Below are 22,677 nucleotides of genomic sequence, written 5' to 3'. Positions count from 1 at the left end.
CAAAGAATGGCTTAGGTTGGAAGGGACCTTAAAGACTATCAAGCTCCAAACCCCCATCTCAGGCTACCCAAGGCCAAACCATGTCCCTGAGCACCTCAGCTCTGGGCAGCAGTGCCAGAACCTTACTGCCCTGAAAACACCATTTTACATAGACCAGAATTACTCTGCATGAGTCCTACATGTTATAAGACACAGTTTTTGAGGGGAACGAAAAAGTTGGGAAGAATGATAATTAAAATAATTTATCCAGTATTGTGACACAGATCTGGCTTGGGGTGGATTCTGTTTTAGTCAAAAGACAGACATTTCATTTCATAATTATTTTTGACATTCCAGGTTTATTCAAAAGACATTACTCTGCAGGCATCTACCTTACAGATCTTAAGACTGATAAAACACCAGGAATAATGTGATGATCCTAGTAAACGAAGACATGGCTAAAATCATACCACAGTGATGTTTTTCTTTTAATGAAGTGTTGGAGATTTCAATCTTTTTTTTTTTTTTTTTAAATCTTTGACAAAGCCACTCATACCTACAGCATCAGAAATAGTCCAGTAATGGAAAAAAAAGTGGATGAGATACAGACAGCAGACTACGCTTGCTTTCTGCAACTGATGGCAAAAGCTGTTGGAGAAGTATCTGCATACTTGAAAAATATTACATCAGTGATGAAAGGAATTTTGTGCTTTAATACTTTGATTGAAAAGTCTCTTTATCCAACATGAAATCAGCAAATCTCTGCTGAAGCTCCTTTTCTCTCTCCTGCTGTCGCTGCACATCTTCCTTCAGACACTGAAAGGAAAACAATTAACCAGTCAGTCACACGTCTGCAGATCTTTAGCAAAGGTTAGATTTCAGTTCCTTCAGAGGAAGCTCAGATACAAGAATACAAAATTACTTTAAAAACTACAGTATTTAACATTCTGGTCACCTTATTTCAGCATCCTGTTTTTGACAGCAGCTGATATGAAATGCTTCAAAAAGGAAGGTTTCAAATTAGGAACTAGCCATAAGCAATTCCCTGTAAAAAACAGTTATCTACTATTCTCCTCTTCCACGAGTTTTTCAGAAACCTTTTAAGCCAGCCTTCCTCAGTACTGCCTGCAGTACTTCCAACCTTCCTGCAATACTACCTTCCACAGACCCTGTTCTGCTAATGCTGAAGCGTGTGAATGAGAGCTACTGCTAGTTCTGAAACTGCCAGCTACTAGCTCATTTTATATCCTTTCACTCTTGTATTTCTCTCTGAATCTCCTCTTTCCTCCTCAAAGTCATGCTGATCAGTTAGAGCCGACAAGGCAGGCTGGTATTACTCAGAGGCAACGGTCAAGATCACAAACGACAGACAGCCAGCAACAGGTCTCAAGGCAAAGAGCCTGAACACTGAGGACAGCTCAAAACTGAGATGACACTACAGCTACTTAGCTTCTGAAACTGTGGGTCACGTTAAAATTCAGTTCCAAAATGACATTATGATATCAGTTTATAGAAGTCCATTTATCTGCAAATCTGACAACAACAACACAGGTTAAGAAAGGAATACAATCAAGGTTTAAAAAAAAATTTCACTATAAATTTGAGTTCACTGACTTTTAAGGTAATAGAAAGCTTTACACAACTTGCAGATCTGCTCTTAAGTTCTAGTAGTAATTAGAAACAAAACAAGCCAAATTAAGACAGACACAGAACCTCTGCCGACATGCATAGCAGAAGATTAATAAAATAAACCACATGAGGAAATAAAATAAAAACAAAGTTAAAGAACACGCTAGTAGATTAGTACCAGCTTGTAATATGTCACAGAATCTTTGATAGTGAAATCTGCAGCAGAGGAGCCTGGTAACAGGCAAAAGTATAATTTAAGAAGACCATTAAAAACTTGGTACAAACTCAGGCAGTGAACTTCAGAGTTTGCTTTGTAAAAACATCCTTTCCACAGAATGTCTGTGTTTGATCTAAGGCATCACATTGAGGAAACTCACCTCCAGTCTCCGTGGAATAGCAGCATCTTCATGTTTCTTCAGTTCCTCAAAAGTACGCAGCTCCAGGTGCGCCTGCTCTATTTGGTCCCACAAATCATTCAGCTGTTTGATGAGGCCCATTGCTCGAGACTGATAACCGCCAAGCAAAATCTTCAGCTTCTTTTCCATCTTGGCAGCCCTCTTTGCTTCAGTTGTCATATGACCTCTGTTTATCTGTCAGAATGAAATCAGGAATTGTTTTAATTATCCAGAAGTCTTTTTTTTTTTTTTAAAGTCAAAATCTGCTGCACAGCATGAAGTTGGAGTTCTTTGATTTCTATTAACACATCATCCACTGCACATTTTACAACAACCTAGAAGAGATTTCTAGATTAAGATCTGTGCAGTGCAAGTAGGCTTTGAAGGAGTGATTACACGTTAGGAGTATAGCTTTACAGATAGGAATTGTTGATGTTGTCAAATAGGCCGTCAAGACATGTACATGACAGCTTGCTATGCCACCCCTCAGTCACACTGGAGATGTTCTGTGCCTCAGCAAAGGAAAATTGGATGAAGAAATGTGGTTGGTTTTTTTTTTTTCAGATTATATTCTTTATCTACAAAAACAGCCACATGTTTCAGTTTGTGAGCATATGAATATGAGACTGCAAAGAGGTGAAGTTGGCTTTGGCTTAAAATAAAGTGACCTCAGCTATCTATCAGATCTTCCATTCAGATTTACTGCAGCTCTATAGCATTGCAATATTATTCCTTTCTATGCCATATTATAAGCTTGCTAACTCCTCAGTGGCCTCTCAAGTAACACTGCTTTTTTACACAGGGCTTTCCCCTCATGGATCTCAAAGCGAGAATGTAAGATTATCTTCAGCTAGCAGACACTAAGATAGCACAATGAATCAGCTGCCTCAGGTGAGTGGCAAAAGCCAGAAGCAAAACCCCACAATTTACAGTCCAATACCATACACAACAGATGTGACAACGTGATGAGATTAAAATGCAGTATCAAAACCAGAAAGCAATTGGTATGATGAAAGTGAAACTCTCCTTCCTGTACTGTCTGCTAACTGCAAGCTGGTGCATCCTGACTGAAAAGTCTTGGTTTCCCCAGATGAGTTCAAGTCCTCTAAAGCCACAACCCAGTGATAATTCTGAAATTCTGCCACCTGGGATACAATGCAAAAATAAACAAGCATAATCATGTTAAGATGTTATAAATATTTCATTCTACATGGTACAAAAAAGAACCCTTTGCGGATTTTTCTATGTGTATTCAGTTGGGCAAAACCAAAAGGGAGGCAAAGCACAAAATGGCCATCAGCAGTTTTTAAGTCTGGTAGAGAGCACCAAAGAAATTCTTAAAGATCTGCAAGTAACACAGGAATATAAAACCAAACAAAGTTTGGGAGAAGTGCAGCATTTCACACCTCTAAACACAGACATAAGGTTACTTGGCTACTTTCTTCCACGCTATCTCATTCAAGGGAAAAAAAAAAAAAAAAAAAAAAGCATGCTTCATAAAATCAAATTATTAGGAGGAAGTTTTTCACCCAGAGGGTGGTGACACATTGAAACAGGTTGCCCAAGGAGGCTGTGGATGCCCCATCCCTGTGAGCATTCAAGGCCAGGCTGGATGTGGCTCTGGGCAGCTGGTCTGCTGGTTGGCAACCCTGCACATAGCAGGGGGTTGGAACCAGATGAGCATTGAGGGCCTTTTCAACCCAAGCCATGCTATGAAAACTTGTGTAAAAGATTCCTACTCAACAAGAGGGCTTTGGCTTCTCAAACTGCGATCAGTTAAGTGAATTTCACCAACCTGTCCACAGCCCCACGTTACTGAAGCACTTACATAGGAGCCTGGGGATGGGGTAAGTCTTCACACTTCACCCAGCTGGATGTTTCTTTCAAAAGTCCTACTCCTTAACAATTTATTCAATTCTTTAAAACAGTTTTAATATGTGGTGTAGAGATATAAAAAAAAAAGTGAATGGTAATGGGAGAAAACTGTTAAAGGGAGAGAGAAGGAGAAATGTAACCTTCTGAGCTGCCTAGTTTGCTCCTGGGGAGACAGATGCAGACTGCTACACTTTTCAGATTTTGTTTGCAATGCAGCCTTACCGTATGCCCAAGGTGCTTTAAACATACAGAAAGGCGCCTCTTTTTCAATATTTACGTAAATCGAGAGAAAATTAAATAAATAGATTAGGGATTTGTGAGGATACTCTCTGATGGAAAAGTATGAAAGCTTTAAATGTCTTCACTGGTAAATAATATGCTATTACAGCAACAACAAATACAGCTGTGTGGTAAATGAACTATTTGCCAATTACTGCTTCTTGGATGAGAAATGTGTGCTGAGAACTCCTGACATTTAGAAACCGTGGAATAGATGGATGCACAGGCAAACAGGATTTTATTTATAGCAGAGGTCTAACGTAACACAGACCAACTGTCCCGTGTTGTTTCACAGCATTACAGATGATAGTGTGTGCTCAGTGTGACACAAAACTCCAGTCAGAATGCCATTATCACAGAATGGCCTGGGTTGCAAAGGCCCACAGTGCTCATCCAGTTCCAACCCCCTGCTGTGTGCAGGTCGCCAACCAGCAGCCCAGGCTGCCCAGAGCCACATCCAGCCTGGCCTTGAATGCCTGCAGGGATGGGGCATCCACAGCCTTCTTGGGCAACCTGTTCCAGTGCATCAAAATGCATCAACACCCTGTGAGTGAAAATGCCATTATTCTCAAACAAGTTAAGAAAGACCATGTAGAAAACTTCCTCTGTCTTTTTCTTTCTCCATTAAAAAAAGAAATACTAGTTCAAATCTAATGCTTGTTAAAACTACTTAAGAATTCTGAAGTTTTCAGACACTGACTTAACACGGACTTAATAAATCTAAGCTTGTACTGGAGACAGATTCTTGCTTTTACCTACTACAGCTCCTACTGCTGTTCAGCTCTCATCATCCTGCTCAGCTCCTTGTCTATCTCAGACTACCACAGGCCTCACTGCTGCATTAAAAAAAAAAAAAAAAGTTTTTAAAACCAGAAATAACAGGCCTTTCTTCCTTCCCTGCTTATAGAGAGCAATGTGAACACTCACCACCTCTCCTTCCCTCTCCCATCTACAAGATTTTAGGACCTACTACCAGAAGGTCAAAAGGAGGTCTCTGCTTTTGTAACAAATGCTATTTATGAAGAATTGCTGACTGCTGCATTAATGCCAATAACTGCATATAATTTTAGTTCAAGCTTCGTAAAATTTTAAGGCTCAGATACCAAGCAAAGAATTCCGAGCAGTTATGAAGAGGTGTGTTTGAACAGTAGTCTACATTATTTGCTTAAAGCTAAGAAATGGATTTCAGTAAAATCTGACAACCATTTCCCCCATGAGCCTAGCAGAAAATGTAAAGACACTGCAAAGATTTCTCCACTTACTTATTTATTTTGTACTGTTTCTTGGCCAGCTTCAGTTCCGTTGTCTATTGTGCCAGTTTCAGCAAAATGGGAATAGCACACACAGACGTGGGTAAAACAATCCACCAGCTCAGGGGAAGTGCTGGGACTTACAGCAGAGGTTTGGGATGGGGTAAGTGCCTTCCTTCATGCCTACCTACTTAGAGAATGGTGACCAGTTTCTGACACTGGACTACATAGAATAGCACTCAGGGCAACAGCAGTAATCGCAGGCTTCTAAGAGCATCATCTAGAGAAGAGAGATTGACTAAAAAGCAATGTTTTTTCATCTAACAGGAAGAATTTCACACCATCCCAGAGCCAACGATGACTAAACACCAGTGAACCCTTTATGCTCATTTAGGTGATCTGCTTGAACAAGCTTGCTGGTACCCTGAGAGCATGCTTTTATACAAGAACTCATTAACTGCTCTATGTCAAAACACTCCATCATTTAATGACCATTTATCAAAATGATTTACTACTGCTATCAGCAGGCTGTTGTCTCTATCCACAGACAAAACCAATAACCCATGAGTAATGCCCATGCAAACTACATTTTCAGAAATTATGCCTTGTCTTCAAGCATAGTAACATTAGTTGGTAGGACCATGGAGTAAGACAGCATAGGGTAGATATAAAGAACAAGCAGAAACACAGCTACAAGAGCACAGATTAAACAGAAAAACAGGTAATGTCTTCTTACTAAACTTTTCTGAAACCTTTCACCTCTGCCTAGAAGAAGAAATTGCAGTAAGATGACAGCCAGCAACTAGCACAGGCTAACAGCTTTGATCATCTGTAAGCACTGAGTGGTTGCTGCTGTGTAATAAGGTAACACAACAAGCACAGCATCATTAACCTCAAAAAGGATCACTGCAGACCCAAACTTCTCAGACTGGTCCCTAACTGTCCTGTGAGTTAGTAGACCACCCAATTTCCCCAAACAACATGTAGGAAACCAATTGTTACAGACACAGGAAAGATTTTCCCATACTATGAGCAACTGGTAATAAAACTGCAACACAATTTAAAGAACTCTTTTCTGTTCATTGCAGGTGTTTTAGCACAACCTGGACTGAAGAGGTGAAGTAAGCAAATGGAGAAAGGCTTTCTTCTACACAAGAGAGCTAACCCAGCCCCCACGAAACATTATGACCTGAGAAGAATGGAAAGACCAGGCTGGATGTGGCTCTGGGCAGCCTGGGCTGCTGGTTGGTGACCCTGCACATAGCAGGGGGTTGGAACTGGATGAGCATTGCGGTTCTTTGCAACCCAGGCCATACTATGATTCTAAGTTGACAGTATACTGAGTCCTTGGTTTCTCCCACCAATTACACTTACGGCCAGCAGCTCACCATATACCCCGGTGATATTGTTATTGCCATAAGCAGGAAGGAGGAAAGCAGATGGAGTTACATACAATACAGGTAGTATTTGCCTGTATTCCTACAGTGGCAGGGAAGGACGCTGAGATGACCAGAAGAACACACCTTATAAACACATGGCTGAAAGGATGGTGCAAAAGTAAGAATTTTGGGTTCTTTGATCATGGGGCGGTCTACTCGGCTCCTGGCCTGGGGTCTGCTGATGGGTCTCACCTGTCTCGAAGGGGGAAACGGATCCTTGCCCAAGAGCTGGCAGGACTTGTAGAGAGGGCTTTAAACTAGATATGAAGGGGGTAGGGGATAAAACCAGGCCTGCTAGAGATGAGCCTGGGGGAGCGGCAATGGGATTAGGGATGAGGCGAGGGGCTCGGCTGAAGTGCATCTACACCAATGCACGCAGCATGGGCAACAAACAAGAAGAGTTGGAAGCCATGGTGCGGCAGGCAAACTATGACCTAGTCGCCATTACGGAAACATGGTGGGACTGCTCCCATGACTGGAGTGCTGCAATGGATGGCTACAAGCTCTTCAGGAAGGATAGACAAGAAAGAAGGGGTGGTGGTGTGGCTCTGTATGTTAGGGAGTGTTTTGATGTTACTGAGCTTGTGGCTGGGGATGATAAGGTTGAATCCCTATGGGTAAAGATCAGGGGAAGGGCTGACAAGGCAGATGTATTGGTGGGTGTCTGCTATAGACCGCCGAACCAGGATGAGGAGACAGATGAGGTGTTCTATGAGCAGCTGGCAGAAGCTGCGAGGTCGCCAGCCCTTGTCCTCATGGGGGACTTCAACTTCCCTGACATATGCTGGGAATTCAACGCAGCGCAGAAGAAGCAGTCTAGGAGGTTTCTGGAGTGTATAGAGGATAACTTTCTGATGCAGCTGGTGAGAGAGCCTACGAGAGGAGCTGCCCCGCTAGACCTGCTGTTCACAAACAGAGAAGGTCTGGTGGAAGATGTGGAGGTTGGGGGCTGTCTTGGACAGAGTGACCATGAGATGGTAGAGTTCTCGATTCTTGGTGGAGCCAGGAGGAAGAACAGCAAAACTGTTACCTTGGACTTCCGGAGGGCGGACTTTGAACTGTTTAGAAGACTAGTAGGGGGAGTCCCCTGGGATTCAGTCTTAGAGGGTAAAGGGGTCCAAGACAACTGGTTGCTCTTCAAGAAGGTAGTCTTACAGGCGCAGGAGCGGGCTGTCCCCCTGAGCTGCAAAATGAGCCGGCGGGGAAGGAGACCGGCGTGGATGAATAAGCAACTATTCTTGAAGCTCCGGGAGAAAAAGAGAATCTACCTCCTGTGGAAGAAGGGACGGGCAACTCAGAAAGAATACAGAGAAGTTGTTAAGATATGCAGGGAGAAAATCAGAAAGGCGAAAGCCCAGCTCGAGCTCGACCTGGCCACTGGAATAAAAAGAAACAAGAAATCCTTTTACAAATATATCAACAGTAAGAGGAGGACTAAGGAGAATCTCCATTCTTTACTGGATGAAGCCGGGAATGTGACTACTGAGGATAAAGAAAAGGCAGAGGTCCTGAATGCCTTCTTTACGTCTGTCTTTAAAGGTCAGACCAGTTATCCTCAGGATATTCCACTTTTCGACCAGGTGGTCTCGGCTGGAGACCAGACTAAACCACCCATGATTCAGAAGGAAACGGTCAGAGACCTTCTACTCCAACTGGACTGTCACAAGTCCATGGGGCCGGATGAGATTCACCCGAGAGTGCTGAGGGAACTGGCGGAGGTGATAGCCGAGCCGCTTTCCATCATCTATCAGCGCTCCTTGTTGACTGGTGAGGTACCAGAAGACTGGAGGCTTGCCAATGTGACTCCCATCTACAAGAAGGGCTGTAAGGAGGACCCGGGGAACTACAGGCCTGTTAGCCTGACCTCGGTGCCAGGGAAGGTTATGGAGCAGATTGTCTTGAGGGAGATCACGCGGCAAGTGCGGGACAACTGGAGCATCAGGTCTAGCCAGCATGGGTTCACGAAGGGTAGGTCCTGCTTGACCAACCTGATCTCCTTCTATGATCTAGTGACCCGCCTGGTGGATGAGGGAAAGGCTGTTGATGTAGTCTACCTAGACTTCAGCAAGGCCTTTGACACTGTCTCCCACAGTATTCTCCTGCAGAAGCTGGCAGCCCGTGGCTTGGACAGGTACACTCTTGGCTGGGTAAGGAACTGGCTGGAGGGTCGAGCCCAGAGAGTGGTGGTCAATGGAGCTAAATCCAGCTGGCGACCGGTCACGAGTGGTGTTCCCCAGGGGTCGGTGCTGGGGCCTGTCCTTTTCAATATTTTTATTGATGACCTGGATGAGGGCATTGAGTGCACCCTCAGTAAGTTTGCAGATGACACCAAGTTGGCTGGAAGTGTCGATCTGCCTGGGGGTAGCGAGGCCCTACAGAGAGATCTGGACAGGCTGGAGAGCTGGGCTGAAGCCAATGGGATGAGGTTTAATAAGACCAAATGCCGGGTCCTACACTTTGGCCACAGCAACCCCAAGCAACGCTACAGGCTTGGGGTGGAATGGCTTGAAGACTGTGTAGAGGAAATGGACCTGGGGGTGTTGGTTGACGCTCGGCTAAACATGAGCCAGCAGTGTGCCCGGGTGGCCAAGAAGGCCAATGGCATTCTGGCTTGTATCAGAAGCAGTGTGACCAGCAGGAGTAGGGAAGTAATTGTTCCCCTGTACTCAGCTCTGGTGAGGCCGCACCTTGAGTATTGTGTCCAGTTCTGGGCCCCTCACTGCAAGAAAGACATTGAGGCCCTGGAGCGTGTTCAGAGAAGGGCAACAAAGCTGGTGAGGGGTCTGGAGCACAGGCCTTATGAGGAGCGGCTGAGGGAGCTGGGATTGTTCAGTCTGGAGAAGAGGAGGCTCAGGGGAGACCTTATTGCTCTCTATAACTACCTGAAGGGAGGTTGTAGCGAGCTGGGGGTCGGCCTCTTCTCTCGTGTAACTGGTGATAGGACTAGAGGGAATGGTTTCAAGCTTCGCCAGGGAAGATTCAGGCTGGATATTAGGAAATACTACTTCTCTGAAAGGGTGGTCAGGCACTGGAATGGGCTGCCCAGGGAGGTGGTGGAGTCACCGACCCTGGAGGTGTTCAAAGAACGTTTGGATGTTGTGCTGAGGGATGTGGTTTAATGAGAACCATTGGTGACAGGTGGATGGTTGGACTGGATGATCTTATAGGTCTTTTCCAACCTTAGTGATTCTGTGATTCTGTGATTCTGTGATTCTGTTTTACTCAAATCCAGCTGTTCCCTGAAACTTCAGTGCTTACAGTAATGGCATTGCTCAGGCTCTCAGCCGTGGCTAACAGTACTGTCTTTTTGCTCTTAAACATTTTTTCAGAGAGCAATACAAACAGTTGATTTTATAGCAATTTTCTCATTATTGACTTCTTACTTCTTGTGATCTTGCCTAAATGTCTTCGATTTGACTGCAGATTGGTCTGATATATTTTCGTTTCAGTATTGTCAACTTAGAATCACAGAATGGCCTGGGTTCAAAAGGACCACAACGCTCATCCAGTTCCAACCCCCTGCTATGTGCAGGGTCACCAACCAGCAGCCCAGGCTGCCCAGAGCCACATCCAGCCTGGCCTTGAATGCCTGCAGGGATGGGGCATCCACAGCCTCCTTGGGCAACCTGTTCCAGTGCCTCACCACCTTCTGGCTGAAAAACTTCCTCCTCATATCCAACCAAAACCTCCCCTGTCTCACTTTAAAACCATTCCCCCTTGTCCTATCACCATCCACCTTCCTAAACAGCCATTCCTCATTCTGTTTATATGCTCCCTTACCTAAAGGATTTACCTGGTTTTTATTCCAGACTTGTAAAAAGCAAAGATGCAAAGCTCCACGGAACAAGTAGTGAACTGAAAAGATTACTTTCCCGTTATTACAAGCACACTTAAGATTTAGCAGTTTTAGAAGTGATTTTCAGACACAGGTCTGCAAGTGCCTCGCAAACAACTTCACAGAATTCCATAAAGCAGACATTAAATCCTGTTCCAGAGACAGAGGAACTGAAGGAGACATTAAGACCTACTTTTGTTTCGCTTATCTGAGATGCTCTAGGTGCCTCTGTAATCAAAAGAGAAAAGTAGAAGCCTCAGGAGGGAAATACAACTCCTAGGCAGGCAGAGTTGCTCTCAGGAGGTGCCTTGTCTCTCCACCAAAAACAAGGGAAGCCTAAGGCAACTGCAGTTTTGTTTTAGTTAGGAGGCTACAATGAGGTGTATTGAAGCTGAACTCATGGGACTTGCTTAAAAATAGGCAGTGAATACACACACGCTAGAGAGAAAATGTATTTCTGGCTAAATCAGTTATCTTCTCAGGCAGGGTGTTTTTTCTTACTCCAGACATAAGTTATCCTTGGCTACAGAAGAACTTTTATTTAGTGCATCACAAGTTATGGACAGCAGCCTCATTACAGATCTCACAAATAATCCCAAATCCTGCAAGTGAAGATGTGATGTATCACAGGCTAAGCTGACCTAGTAGCCAGCTGCTACAGAAAGGGGTCTGGTTCTGCATCTAAAAATAATTTATCTGCTGCCAGATCAAGGAACAAAATCAGATTAATGTGGAGTTGCAGAAGCATAACTGCAGGGTGAGAAATCATTACAGGGAGATCCTGGAGACAATGTAGGGCTGCTGCTGCTTTTCAGCACGAGCAGAAGCATAAGAGCATCCTATCTACAACACAGATTGCCATTTAAGGAGTTAAAAGTGGTTTTAGTTAACAGTGTTTTCACACAGAGGCAAAGACAATTCTTAATGGATCTGCTATCCATTTGTGTTAACCAGGAAAAAGAAGTGCAAACCCTACAAAACTGCAATGCTTCATGGACTTGTAATCCGATGTAATCAAGTACAACGAGGACATAACTACCATGATGTTGATAAAAATACCTGAAAGCAGCAAAGCCAACATTATGAACTCTTCCAATAGGAAGTAAAACTGGCAAACACATCTCATGTTCTCAATTACAAAGGGAAGCAATTAGCTTCAATAGATGCCTCTACTATTTCCTTTCTCTTGATAAGGTTCCTGGCTTAGCACATAACCCAGGGTAGGAATAGTTTGCTTTCTCAGTACGCTGCTTGGAAGAGAAGCAAATGCAAGGTGTTGCAGAGAACTGATATAGTGACTGACATCCACTGTGCTTGAGAAAACTCCCATTTGTTGACTTACCCTGCAGGATAGCCACCCTGGAATTAATACACCACATTTGTAGAAGTAAATGCAAAGATCAGGAAATCCCACCTAGATTCAAGCAAAAGCAAACTGTACCACTGACTCACACTGAAATCAGGGGGATTAACTTGCATGGACACAAAACACCATGACTTCTAAATGTTCAAGTTGTACCCTCCTCACATCTAAAGTGTCTAAAATACTCAAATGAGACACAAAAAGAATTAGTAATATGTGGAAGTATGTTCCAATATTCCAAACTAAAACTATCATTGTATTGTGCATTTCTACAGATGATGCCTGGGCAAGATATCCAAGCAAACAGAAGCTCTCCACTGTTGCTCTGCTTTGCCTCCTCAAGTCCATGAGTAACAGCACTGACACATGTTGTGTCCACACACACAAGGCTGCCACCACTAAATCACACAGGTAGCAAAACGAAGCCAATTAGAGATAAGACACCTACTTGTCCACACCATCAATCCAGCCAGCAACCACTGAGCCATAAAGGCAGTGCTGGAAATAGATGTCATTTTCACACAGCGTGTTAGCAGTCCCATAGGGAAGCAGCACACAGTGACTACACAACGTGCAGCTGGCCCCAGCATCTACCACTGAGCAGTCATGGCTTTTTCCTACTCATCTTAGTGCAACAGGAAAGGGAAGAGGCAGCCCCAAGAGCTGACCAGTATCAGTTGTTGTTGCTGGCAGATCCTATTTCATTTTTTTGTTCTCTCATAGGAAGATAGAGAACAAGCAAATACCTTGGGGTACTGAAAACAGAACTAATAACCTTACTTTTCATTACATTTTTCTGATACTTCCCATTAAAATAATTACTTCAACTGATACTGCTTTCAGACAACATTCCTTGGAAAAACCTTAAAACGAAGGCAGGTTTTATCATTTCTGAGGAACAGGAGAGAGAGAAAAAAAAAAGCTGTGTTGATTTTCATTTTTTTATTTCCATTTTTACTCATTTGTTCATTGAACTGCTGTGCTTTCAATTTATTATTAACTAGAACAGGCCAGCTGGTAATCTATACTTTGAGAACTATATATCTATATATCTCTTTTTAAGAGCTTTCTACATAGGTCAGGCAACAGAGCTGCACTGAACCACAGTCTGCATACACCTGTGGAGCTCTTCAGCTCCAATTTAACTTTGCAAAGTCCACCTGCACTCAACAAACACCAGTGAAAGGCAACCCAGTCCTATCCCTGCACCTGCAACCAGCCTAATTAGGGTGTGCTGAAGGCATGAAGCAGCTTGCTCTCACTTCACTTGGAGGGTACCAAGCAATTACATCCTTGTCTAGCAGAGCTCAAAGCTTCTGGCTAATCTGAAGATGTTAGCAAGACTTAGAACTTGATGATCACCGCAAGTGATCACAGCCAAAGCTTGCTGTGCTTTGTTACCTGTCTCTTTCATGGAGTCCCACACGATGCTGATAAGCAAATGAAAGCTTTCTTCCTGACACAGCCTTCAGTCTGTGCAATACTAGCTAGCTGACCAGAGAGCAACGTGTACTGACAGAATGAACAAATGCAGCAGGAGCTGAATAAATGATTTTTTTTAATCTCACCCTGCTTCACTTAATACCTTATCTCATTAAATACCTATCCTTAATACCACTGGCAACCATTTATTCAAATACTGGGAGGATATAAACAGAGATGAACAGCATAAAGAAGCCCACACAGAAGTAACCAGTGCAGACCTCAGAAATAATCTGCAGCATAAAGGCAGAGGGCCACACACTGAACAACGATGAGAAAACAAAATATTCAATAGCTACTCATTAAGCAAATACCATCCATCCTGCACAGTAAATGAGTCTGTGGAAAAAAAAACTAGGCTGTAATCACAAAATTAAAGACTGTCTCATAATGTATATGCATAGGGAAATTAAAGCTGCCAGACTAAGGCTGCTTGTGCATTCCCTAACTTTGACTGCTTGACTTCGCAGCTTTAATAATCCACTTCTTAAGCAGTTTTGGGTGTAGAATATCTAAATTTTCAAAGTATTTGTACATAAACTTGTTACAGCCTTCTGATTGCTAGTGGGATGCCAGCACAGCCCCTCCTGCCATGCAAGCTGGGTGCTGCTGTGCTTGCAAAGCTGTCAGGAAAATACAGCAGGGAGAAAGCACGTGAAGCAGCAGGCAGCATTATGTGGGATGGTGGTGCTCTCTGCTGGTCAAGCAGCAGCATGACAAGAACCCAGCACTAAGGCCAAGCTGCTCAACTACCCAGCTCCATGGAGATGACCTGCTTATGGCCCAAACGGTGGATCAACGCTTGGGGAATCTGCATGTAGACTAAATCGTCAATCAACAGACATTACAAAACACACTCATTCTGCATTTCACATGAATCAAGTGGAGATTCAGCCCGAGTACTCTCTCAGATGTAGTTTCCATGGTAGGAGATGTTTGCAGCTGTTTACTTTTAGATACGCTGATGTTAAATAGAGTAAAACTTAAGAAAATGAACTTTCCTTTTATCATTGAAAAAAAATAGTTTCATGCTTGCATAATTTAAAAAATCTTTTAGGTTAAAATTGTATTCTGGAAAACAGATAATGACATACTGCAAGTCTGAACACATGTTCTGTGCAAAGAAGCCATTTAAAACTAGCTTAACTTTTATCATAAATGGTATCAGAGTGGTTGGGTTGAAGGGGACCTCAAGGTTCATGAAGCTCCAACCCCACCATACCACAGGCAGGGCCACCAACCTCCACATTTCAGAGCAACCCAGGCTGCCCAGGGCCCCATCCAACCCGGCCTTAAACACCTCCAGGGATGGACGGGGCATCCACAGCCTCTCTGGGCAGCTGTTCCAGCACCTCACTATTCTCATAATAAAGAACTTCCCCCTGACATCCAACCTCAATCTTCCCTCCTTTAACTTAAAACCATTTCTCCTTGTTCCTGCTGTTATCTACCCTTTCAAAGAGTTGAGTTTTACCATGAAAGCTATCTATTTTTGCATTTCATAGAATCCTAGAATGGCCTGGGTTGCAAAGGACCACAATGCCCATCCAGTTCCAACCCCCTGCTATGTGCAGGTCACAGCCCAGGCTGCCCAGAGCCACATCCAGCCTGGCCTTGAATGCCTCCAGGGATGGGGCATCCACAAACAACTTGGGCATTTCATATAGTTTGGGTAGGGGGCAAAGGAAATCACTGTCAAAAGGACCAAACCACTCTTTTCTAGTGAGCACAATGTATCTCAGATTATTTCTTCCTCACTTACACCCCTAACTGATAAAGCATGAGAGAGTGAGGGAGTCTGATAATTGCTGCCGAAACAAAAAAACATCCAGTATCAGAAAACGCACTGTTAGCACAGGACTGCACAAAGTCAGGGCACACACCAAATCAACACACGGCTCCAAGTGTAAGTTGTCTGTAAGCTTTTCTTTTTCTCATGCAGATCAGAACTCTGATATGACTGGATAGCAGAGTGAGAGTGTGACTGAGTAATCCTTGCAGCTTATTTTTCAAAAGAGCTCTGTGAACCAGATAACTGCACTTACACTGCATTTTACCTACGAGCAACATATGACAGTGGCTGAGAGAGCTCAGAACAGAGGATCTGAACAGAGCTGGAATGAAGATAAGAGAGTCAGATTGGCAAATGATCACAGGAAGCAGTCTATGGAGCAATGCAAACAAAGAGCAGCAATCCAGGAAGGGTAGAATTTGGCTCAATTCTAGGACATTTCATCAAATCTTAATGCCCATGACTGCTGTGTTTTGAATAAGTAAGTGCAAGCAAGTTGTCACTGGAGAATGCTGCACTGTACAACTCAGAAAGCAGAAGAGTGGTCTCATTTCAACTCTTGGTCCCCTGGTATCAGTACACTCCCATGGTACTAAAACCACATGCAGACACACACTGGTGAGATGCTGCTATCTGACCTGTCGTTTTGTACAAACAGAAAATACTTGTTAAGGAAATGCACAACACCAAACTCAAAACTTGAATTTAAAATACACATAAAGAAACCTAGTATTTTCTGATAAAAAGGAATAGAATCACAACCACTCTAGTCCTTTTGGGGCACCAGTGGAACTGGCTGAACTTTCATCTATGTAACAGGCAATGGTCAAATACCTGACAAAGATTTGTCATAAATTTCCATCAATCAGAAAACAAATCTTGAGTTGAAATGAGAATCTGAGAGAAGTTTTAGGACAGAGAGAGAGTTGTAAAGCATCTTTCCCTGAAATACTGCCCACTACCAGAAGCAAAGCACAAAACCAAACAAAAAAAAAACAACAAAGACTTGGCATCCAATCTGCTAATTGCAGAGACTCAGTAAACTGCGAAGATGCTACCCTGAACTAAAGGAGAGCAGAGGCTGACTTCCTCTCCAGTTGAGAATAAAGTGGGTGACATCACAAAATCACAGGGAATGGAAGGGACCTCTGGAGATCACCAAGTCCAACTTCCCTCTGAGGCAGTTTCTCACAGCAGGTTGCACAGGGAAGCATCCAGGCAGGGTTTTGACTGTCACCAGAGACTTCACAGAATCACAGGGTTGGAAAGGACCTCAAGGAACACAAATTTCCAACCCCCCTGCCACAGGCAGGGCCACCAGCCTCTCCATTTAATACTAGACCAAGTTCTTCTCATGTTCAGAGAACACTGTGCCAGGGAATATTGCAGAAATACTTTTAAAGAAAAGGACAGAAGGCAATGGAAAAGCCTCAAAAACATCTCTGTAGTCACAAAGGGAATTCCCAACAACTTTTTTAAAGGAGTGCCATTGACAGACCTGAATGATATGCAAATAAATAACACATAATGAGAATTAAAATAGAAAAGCAGGTGCAGAAGTGTGCAAACAGAATAAAGTGGCACTGACCTCAAGTCTCTTTTCAAGTGACTCTATTCTGTCTTTTTTGCTGGCCAAGTTAGCTCTTGTGTAGCGACTCTGTCCAGGCAGGTATAACACTTGGCTGTAACACTCTTCCCAAACCTGGTTATAAGCTTCACTTGAGAGCTCTCCATGCCCCATTCCTTGCTTCACCACTTCCATTTCTTGTGCCAGTAGATCCTGTGCCTGTTGGAAATGATGAGAAATAAACTAATTACAAAACACAGCATACAAGAAAATTCCTTGTTTTCAGTCCTTTAGTGTGCAATCCACAGGGGCAGTTTCTCTTTTCATACCAAAAGCTCACCATCAGGTTAAGCTAACTATGAAATCTAACACAGATGCTGTGTATTACAAATGAAACCCAGGCTAGAAGGCTGCTCACAGCTCAACTATCCCTCATAATTTGGCCAAACCTGACATTGTTCTGCTGTAGCTAATGAAAGCTGTGGCACAACCAGATATTTCATCTTGCTGTAGAAAAACAAAGATAAAAGCAGGGACCCTGAGGGGTGGGAAAACTTCACAAGACAGAAGCAGCTATTCTATGACATAAAAATCACTTTTCATTTCCTTTTGCTTGTCCCTCCCAGACAGTACAGAAAATCAACACTAAGCATTAACAGATAAGCTGCGCAAGCATCAACAAAGGAAAGACTAACAAGCAGCATTCTGTTTGCTGAGAACTACTACTGGGATATGAGCTTTCTCCTGACAGCAGTTTATCAAGTACAATGCAATCAACTGAAAGGATTCCTTTGCTCTCATAACTCCTACTTTTGACAAAGAATCTAGCCATAAAACTTTGTATGCGCCCAACTCCTCTTGGTTTTATTTGTAACTAAAACATCTCTGCTGATCTAGATTTCATAGAATCAGAGAATGGCTTGGGTTGGAAGGGACCTTATGGATCAAGAAGCTCCAAACCCTCTGTGCCATGCAGGGCCACCAACCTCCACATTTAATACCAGAGCAGGCTGCCCAGGACCCCATCCAACCTGGCCTTGAACACTTCCGACGATGGGGCATCACTGACAGTACCTCCACCCTTTCAACAGGATTTACCATATCATCATTAATGCCATTAATGACCAGCAGATCTCTCAGGAAACAGACCTATATTTTATAACTGCTAATTGCCCAGGAAGTACGTAGTACCAGTATCACAAGAGTAGATGATCCCAGGGATACCGGGAAAAGGAAAAATAATCAGTTGTTCTGGATGGTCTGGTCAGATAAGATAGTACTACTCCAGCCACACCTGACAAAACTAAATCTTAGAAAAGTTTGCTTTGAATTGTTTTACACTGTGACTACTTAGACTACTTAGCTGGGAGAGCTAACAGTCCTACAGCTCACAATGCTGTGCTTATCTTTCCCAAAAGAACAATTATACATTAGGAAAAGGAAGGAGCATTTTATGAACGGATTTTAATAGAAATATATTCTATAAACAACAGAAGAAAAATCTAAAAATTAATCCCCAGGTGAGACCTCAGAGATAGGAAAACTACATGGTTTCAATTTGATTTTAGACAAAGGGGGGGTGCTAAATATTACGCATCAAGTAGGAACAGGGGTTCATAGGACTTCTGCCCATCAGGCAGGAGAAAAAAATTCTAGGAATTCTGAAGTTCCCAGACAAAAATTTTGTGACTACACAACAGTCTTTAAGGGAAGAGACAGAAAACTGAATTCCTCTTGCACTCAAAACAAACCAGAGAAAGCACTCAGAGTGTTCCCAGTGGAACAATCTGACACTGGCAGGACAGTGAGATTCTTGATCTAGCTGCATTTTCCATCTTTAATTTCTCCTACTAAGAAATTTTCAAGTATAAGTTTTCACTTAACAGCAATTTGGAAGTACATACTGTTCAGTGTTTTACATTTTAGGCTCTTGATTCATTAGTCAGATACAGTCAAGATGGCTTTAAAATCTGCTCATTTATCCATAAAATCACTTTAAAGTAATGAGATTTAGGTGCAGAGATATAACAGCCATTGTCAGAATGCAAGTTGCAGATAGCAGGAATCAGCATAAAACAGATGATTTGGTGGCACGTGATTTTACCTTTATTTTTATCATCATCCCTCTAAGTATTTGGTAAAAAGTTACTGGCGCAAGTATACAGGTGAAGTTCTTTGAAAGATCTAACAATAGCACTGTGTGTCTAAACAGTTTGTCACTTGGCAGCAAATGCAACATCTGTAGCTGCTTCCATAAAAGAGCCAAACTGGAACCCCTGGCTCAGGACTATTTAGCTTGGAATTACAATGCAAAAGACAACAGAACACCGAGACAGCTCCTCGTTTCACCCAGTGGCAGCCTGCTCTGCTCATTCAGCACTCTAAGCAGGTATGCTTTTAAGATCACTTGCCACAGCTCAGCAGGCTCTACTCCAGCACAGTATTGTTGAATCAAGCTTGAGAAGCACAACTGGGTAACTCTACTGCTCCATGTGCTAAGCAGGCTATCAGTGTCATATTTAGTCTGTACTAAGAGATCACCCAACTCAGCACAGGCTTGACTCCACCTTTTACTACAAGATCACAGGACTGTGACATAAGATGACCACAGGTCAGTTGTAATTAAGCTGTGCAATTCTCACCTTCTTGAGATCCTCTTTGGAGAACTTCTCATAAGGGTTCTGTTCCAAGTAAGCCATATGTTCTGCATTGTTGGTTCCAAATCCTGGGCCTTTCCCCTTCTTACCAGTAGGCTGTTCTCCAAACGGGTGGTGTAAAAGATCAAAATGAAGCATTGTAATCATCTCTTTCTTTATTAGTTCTTCACTTCTCTGCAAATCTGTTAGAGGTGGCTCTACATTCACGGGTCTCAATACTGTTTCATTAACCTGCATAAGAATAAACAGGTTCACAAACATTGCAAAACAGGTTCATAAACATTGCATGTTACATTCTGTCAGAACAAGATTTTTTTTCATCAGTTAAATCAAATAAAATTGGTGCCAAAAACCCTTGCTGTATGACACAGAGCAACCAGAATCCAGTCATATTTTCAGCTGTGCATATGAAAGACCTCTTGATATTTTTACTGTGAAAAGCTGAGTTCAGCATACTAAAGAAAGGATTTTATTCTTTCATAATATATTTAAACTGCATTTCCTCCTTTAACAATTAAAACCTTTTTTTTTTTTCTTAAAAATGAATGTTATTTTCCACTTACTTCTGAGGGTCTTGGTAGATTTTTCTGAACAGCTTTGTGCATTCTCTTCAGTTCCTTGGCTCGCTCCGCATCTCGAAGAGCCTACATAGATATGCTAAAGGTTACTTCAGCTACTGCAATAAAATCAGATGCTTCTTATAAATAAATATATGTGATAGAAACACCAACAGATTACTGCAGCAAAGATTCCATAAAGAACAAAGACCTCATGTTACAAACCCAGAGCCAAGTAAGAGCTCACACTTTATGTGATGGCATCATAATTAACATCCACTAATGTTAATGAGTAAGAAACTAAGAGGATAGCAATCCTAACATGCCTTTTCAAGCCATCACGTTTTCCTTCATCCTGAAAAGATTTAGTTCTTTACCAATTTCTCAACATTAAGTTTTAATTCTACTGTAACTCTCCAGACAGGAAATCACAGAATCCTTAGAGTTGGAAGGGACTTTTAAAGGTCTTCCAGTCCAAGTACCCTGTAAACACAGGGACACCACAGCTACATCAGACTGCCCAGGGCCTGATCCAGACTTGCCCTGAACCTCTCCAGGGATGAGGCATCCAACACATCTCTGGACAACTTGTGCCAGTGCCTCACCACCTGCACTGCAAAAGTCTTCTTCCTTATATCCAATCTACATCTACCCTCCGTAAGCTTGAAATCTGCCAGTAAGAGAGAGATTTTTAAATCTGCAGCCAACACTCTCTGTCCCCCTCTATGACATACACAGTATTTTTCCCTACGCTCCACTTTCTACATATAAAGGCTACACATAACATGAAAATACTGGCTACTACAGCTATCTAATTAGCAGAACAGAGATTTTAAAGATATTATTTTTTACAGGTTTCTATAACTCTGAAACAATAAGGATCTATTCATAATTTCTCTGTCTGGATAATCCTGTAGTAATATCCTATAAACTGTGACCAATTCACTGCACAGTAATGTCTGTATGTTCTACCAGCCTGCCTGAATTTGAATGCACCTCTTAGGACTTCCAAAGAATAAATTTTAACCTTCAGTATAACCTGACACTGAAAAAAGCACTATAATCACATGCGTAATTTTAAGCATGTTCCTCTGCTGAAAAATGTTTTTAATGATATGTTTTACCTCGAGGGAACAAAAAAAAAGACTATCATAAAGGAAAAGGAGCACTGCATAGCATTAACTGGTTAGGAAAACAATTCAGAATGAAAACTGACTATGCCTGCATGTGTGCATTCACTCTGATTGCAGGGTAGAAAGCAAGCTCATTTTACTCTCTTATTCTACAGAAGCTGTATGACTTCCACTAAACATGTATGAAACTATGAGAAACATAAAAGGACCACACTGTATTTTAAAGAAAAGACACTCTCTGCATTACATATACCTACCTGCTTGCGGGCTTCTATATCAGCAGTATCTTCTACAAAGGCTTCATCTACTTCAGGTTCCTCAAGTTCTTTTTCTGCATTTTCAGGTAGGACGATCTCAAAGTCATTCTTTGGAGCAGGAAGGGACATGAGCCCCAGACGAAGGTGTTCACGAGACTCTCTCTCCTGTTGGAATAGTGGTAAGATATGGCTCTGAATTCAGGCATTGATGATATGAACGATAGAATTCCATTCATCTGCATCAAAGGACATTAACAACACACAAGGACCATACAAAGCCAATAAAACCTGAATTTTTGAGGTCTGACAAGAGGCATGTTACCAAACCAGGCTAGCCTACAAAACACTACCCAGAGCGTATCCACATAAAAACTCTCTGATGCTAGAAGAAACATAGAGCTTTCCTAAAGACAGCTAATGGTATCTCCAAACAAGCTGAAATATACTAAAGTAAAACAACAGCACAGCATCTTCACCTTCCAGCAGTGTCAGAACAAGTGTAGAGATTCACAAAAATGCCTTTTAAGGAACTGAAAATAATGTGAAAATGCATTCCCACTCACACATTTGTAAGCCTAACTTTATTTTTTTTTTTTCATTGCTGTTGATCCCAGCTTTGTGGATTGTTGTACTGAAAGAAAATGGAAACGAACACCACCAGATCTGGAAGTTCATCAAGAACCCAAAGTCCCAGCATTCATTCTAACATCAAAAGGCTTTACTTCAAACACACTAAAACAGAACCAAAATATGTACAAGGATATCAAAAAAGCCTTGCTCTTCAAGCTATGGTGAAACTCTGATGTCTGTAAGTTACTTTATGAGATGAACATAACAAATACTTGAGATGGATATTCTAAGCTAGCCCAAAAAGAATAATAGCACTTGCAGGAGACATCCAAAGTTACAGTTAAGGCTGCACAATCAGCCACATAAAAGGAGTTCCCTAGGTGCCACCTGTTAATTCAAAGCTATTTTTATACGAAGACTAATTGGCAGGGCACCTCCGGCACAATCTGCAGGCATGGAAACATCTGTTGCCCAAGGCAAGAGTCTGGATGGCATTCAGATCACTGGACATCTCCAAACCAATGGTAAAAACTCCTTCAGCTCAGTGCTGTTAATGGGATAGATTAAAAGGTCCTGTAGGTGAACTGGCAAGTGAGGATGATGAAAGATTTGAGGGCT

The 22,677-nt window shown here is 42.5% G+C and overlaps 1 protein-coding gene across 2 annotated transcripts in view; it reads right to left on the bottom strand.

Annotated features, from left to right (window-relative positions):
- Nucleotides 1-318: 318 nt before the first annotated feature.
- CDC5L (cell division cycle 5 like) overlaps nt 319-22,677 on the bottom strand; it is a 35,455-nt gene continuing 13,096 nt past the window's right edge. Inside the window, exons 11-16 of one of the 2 annotated variants that reach the window (XM_031604945.2) lie at nt 21,490-21,654; nt 20,106-20,186; nt 19,528-19,773; nt 16,907-17,104; nt 1,986-2,198; nt 319-795 (exon numbers count right to left, since the gene is read on the bottom strand). In XM_031604945.2, coding sequence (XP_031460805.1) covers nt 691-795; nt 1,986-2,198; nt 16,907-17,104; nt 19,528-19,773; nt 20,106-20,186; nt 21,490-21,654 — 1,008 coding nt within the window. In that variant the 3' untranslated portion in view covers nt 319-690. Of the gene's footprint in view, nt 796-1,985; nt 2,199-4,912; nt 4,994-16,906; nt 17,105-19,527; nt 19,774-20,105; nt 20,187-21,489; nt 21,655-22,677 lie in introns of those variants that run through there. The other variant, XM_090136631.1, reaches the window with a different exon arrangement.

Source organism: Phasianus colchicus, chromosome 2 (genome assembly GCF_987193195.1).
Source record: "Phasianus colchicus chromosome 2, bPhaCol1.hap1.1, whole genome shotgun sequence".
Classification (NCBI taxonomy): Eukaryota; Metazoa; Chordata; class Aves; order Galliformes; family Phasianidae; genus Phasianus; species Phasianus colchicus.
The sequence above is the reverse complement of the archived record's forward strand: the minus strand, read 5'-3'. Positions and strand labels throughout refer to the sequence as shown.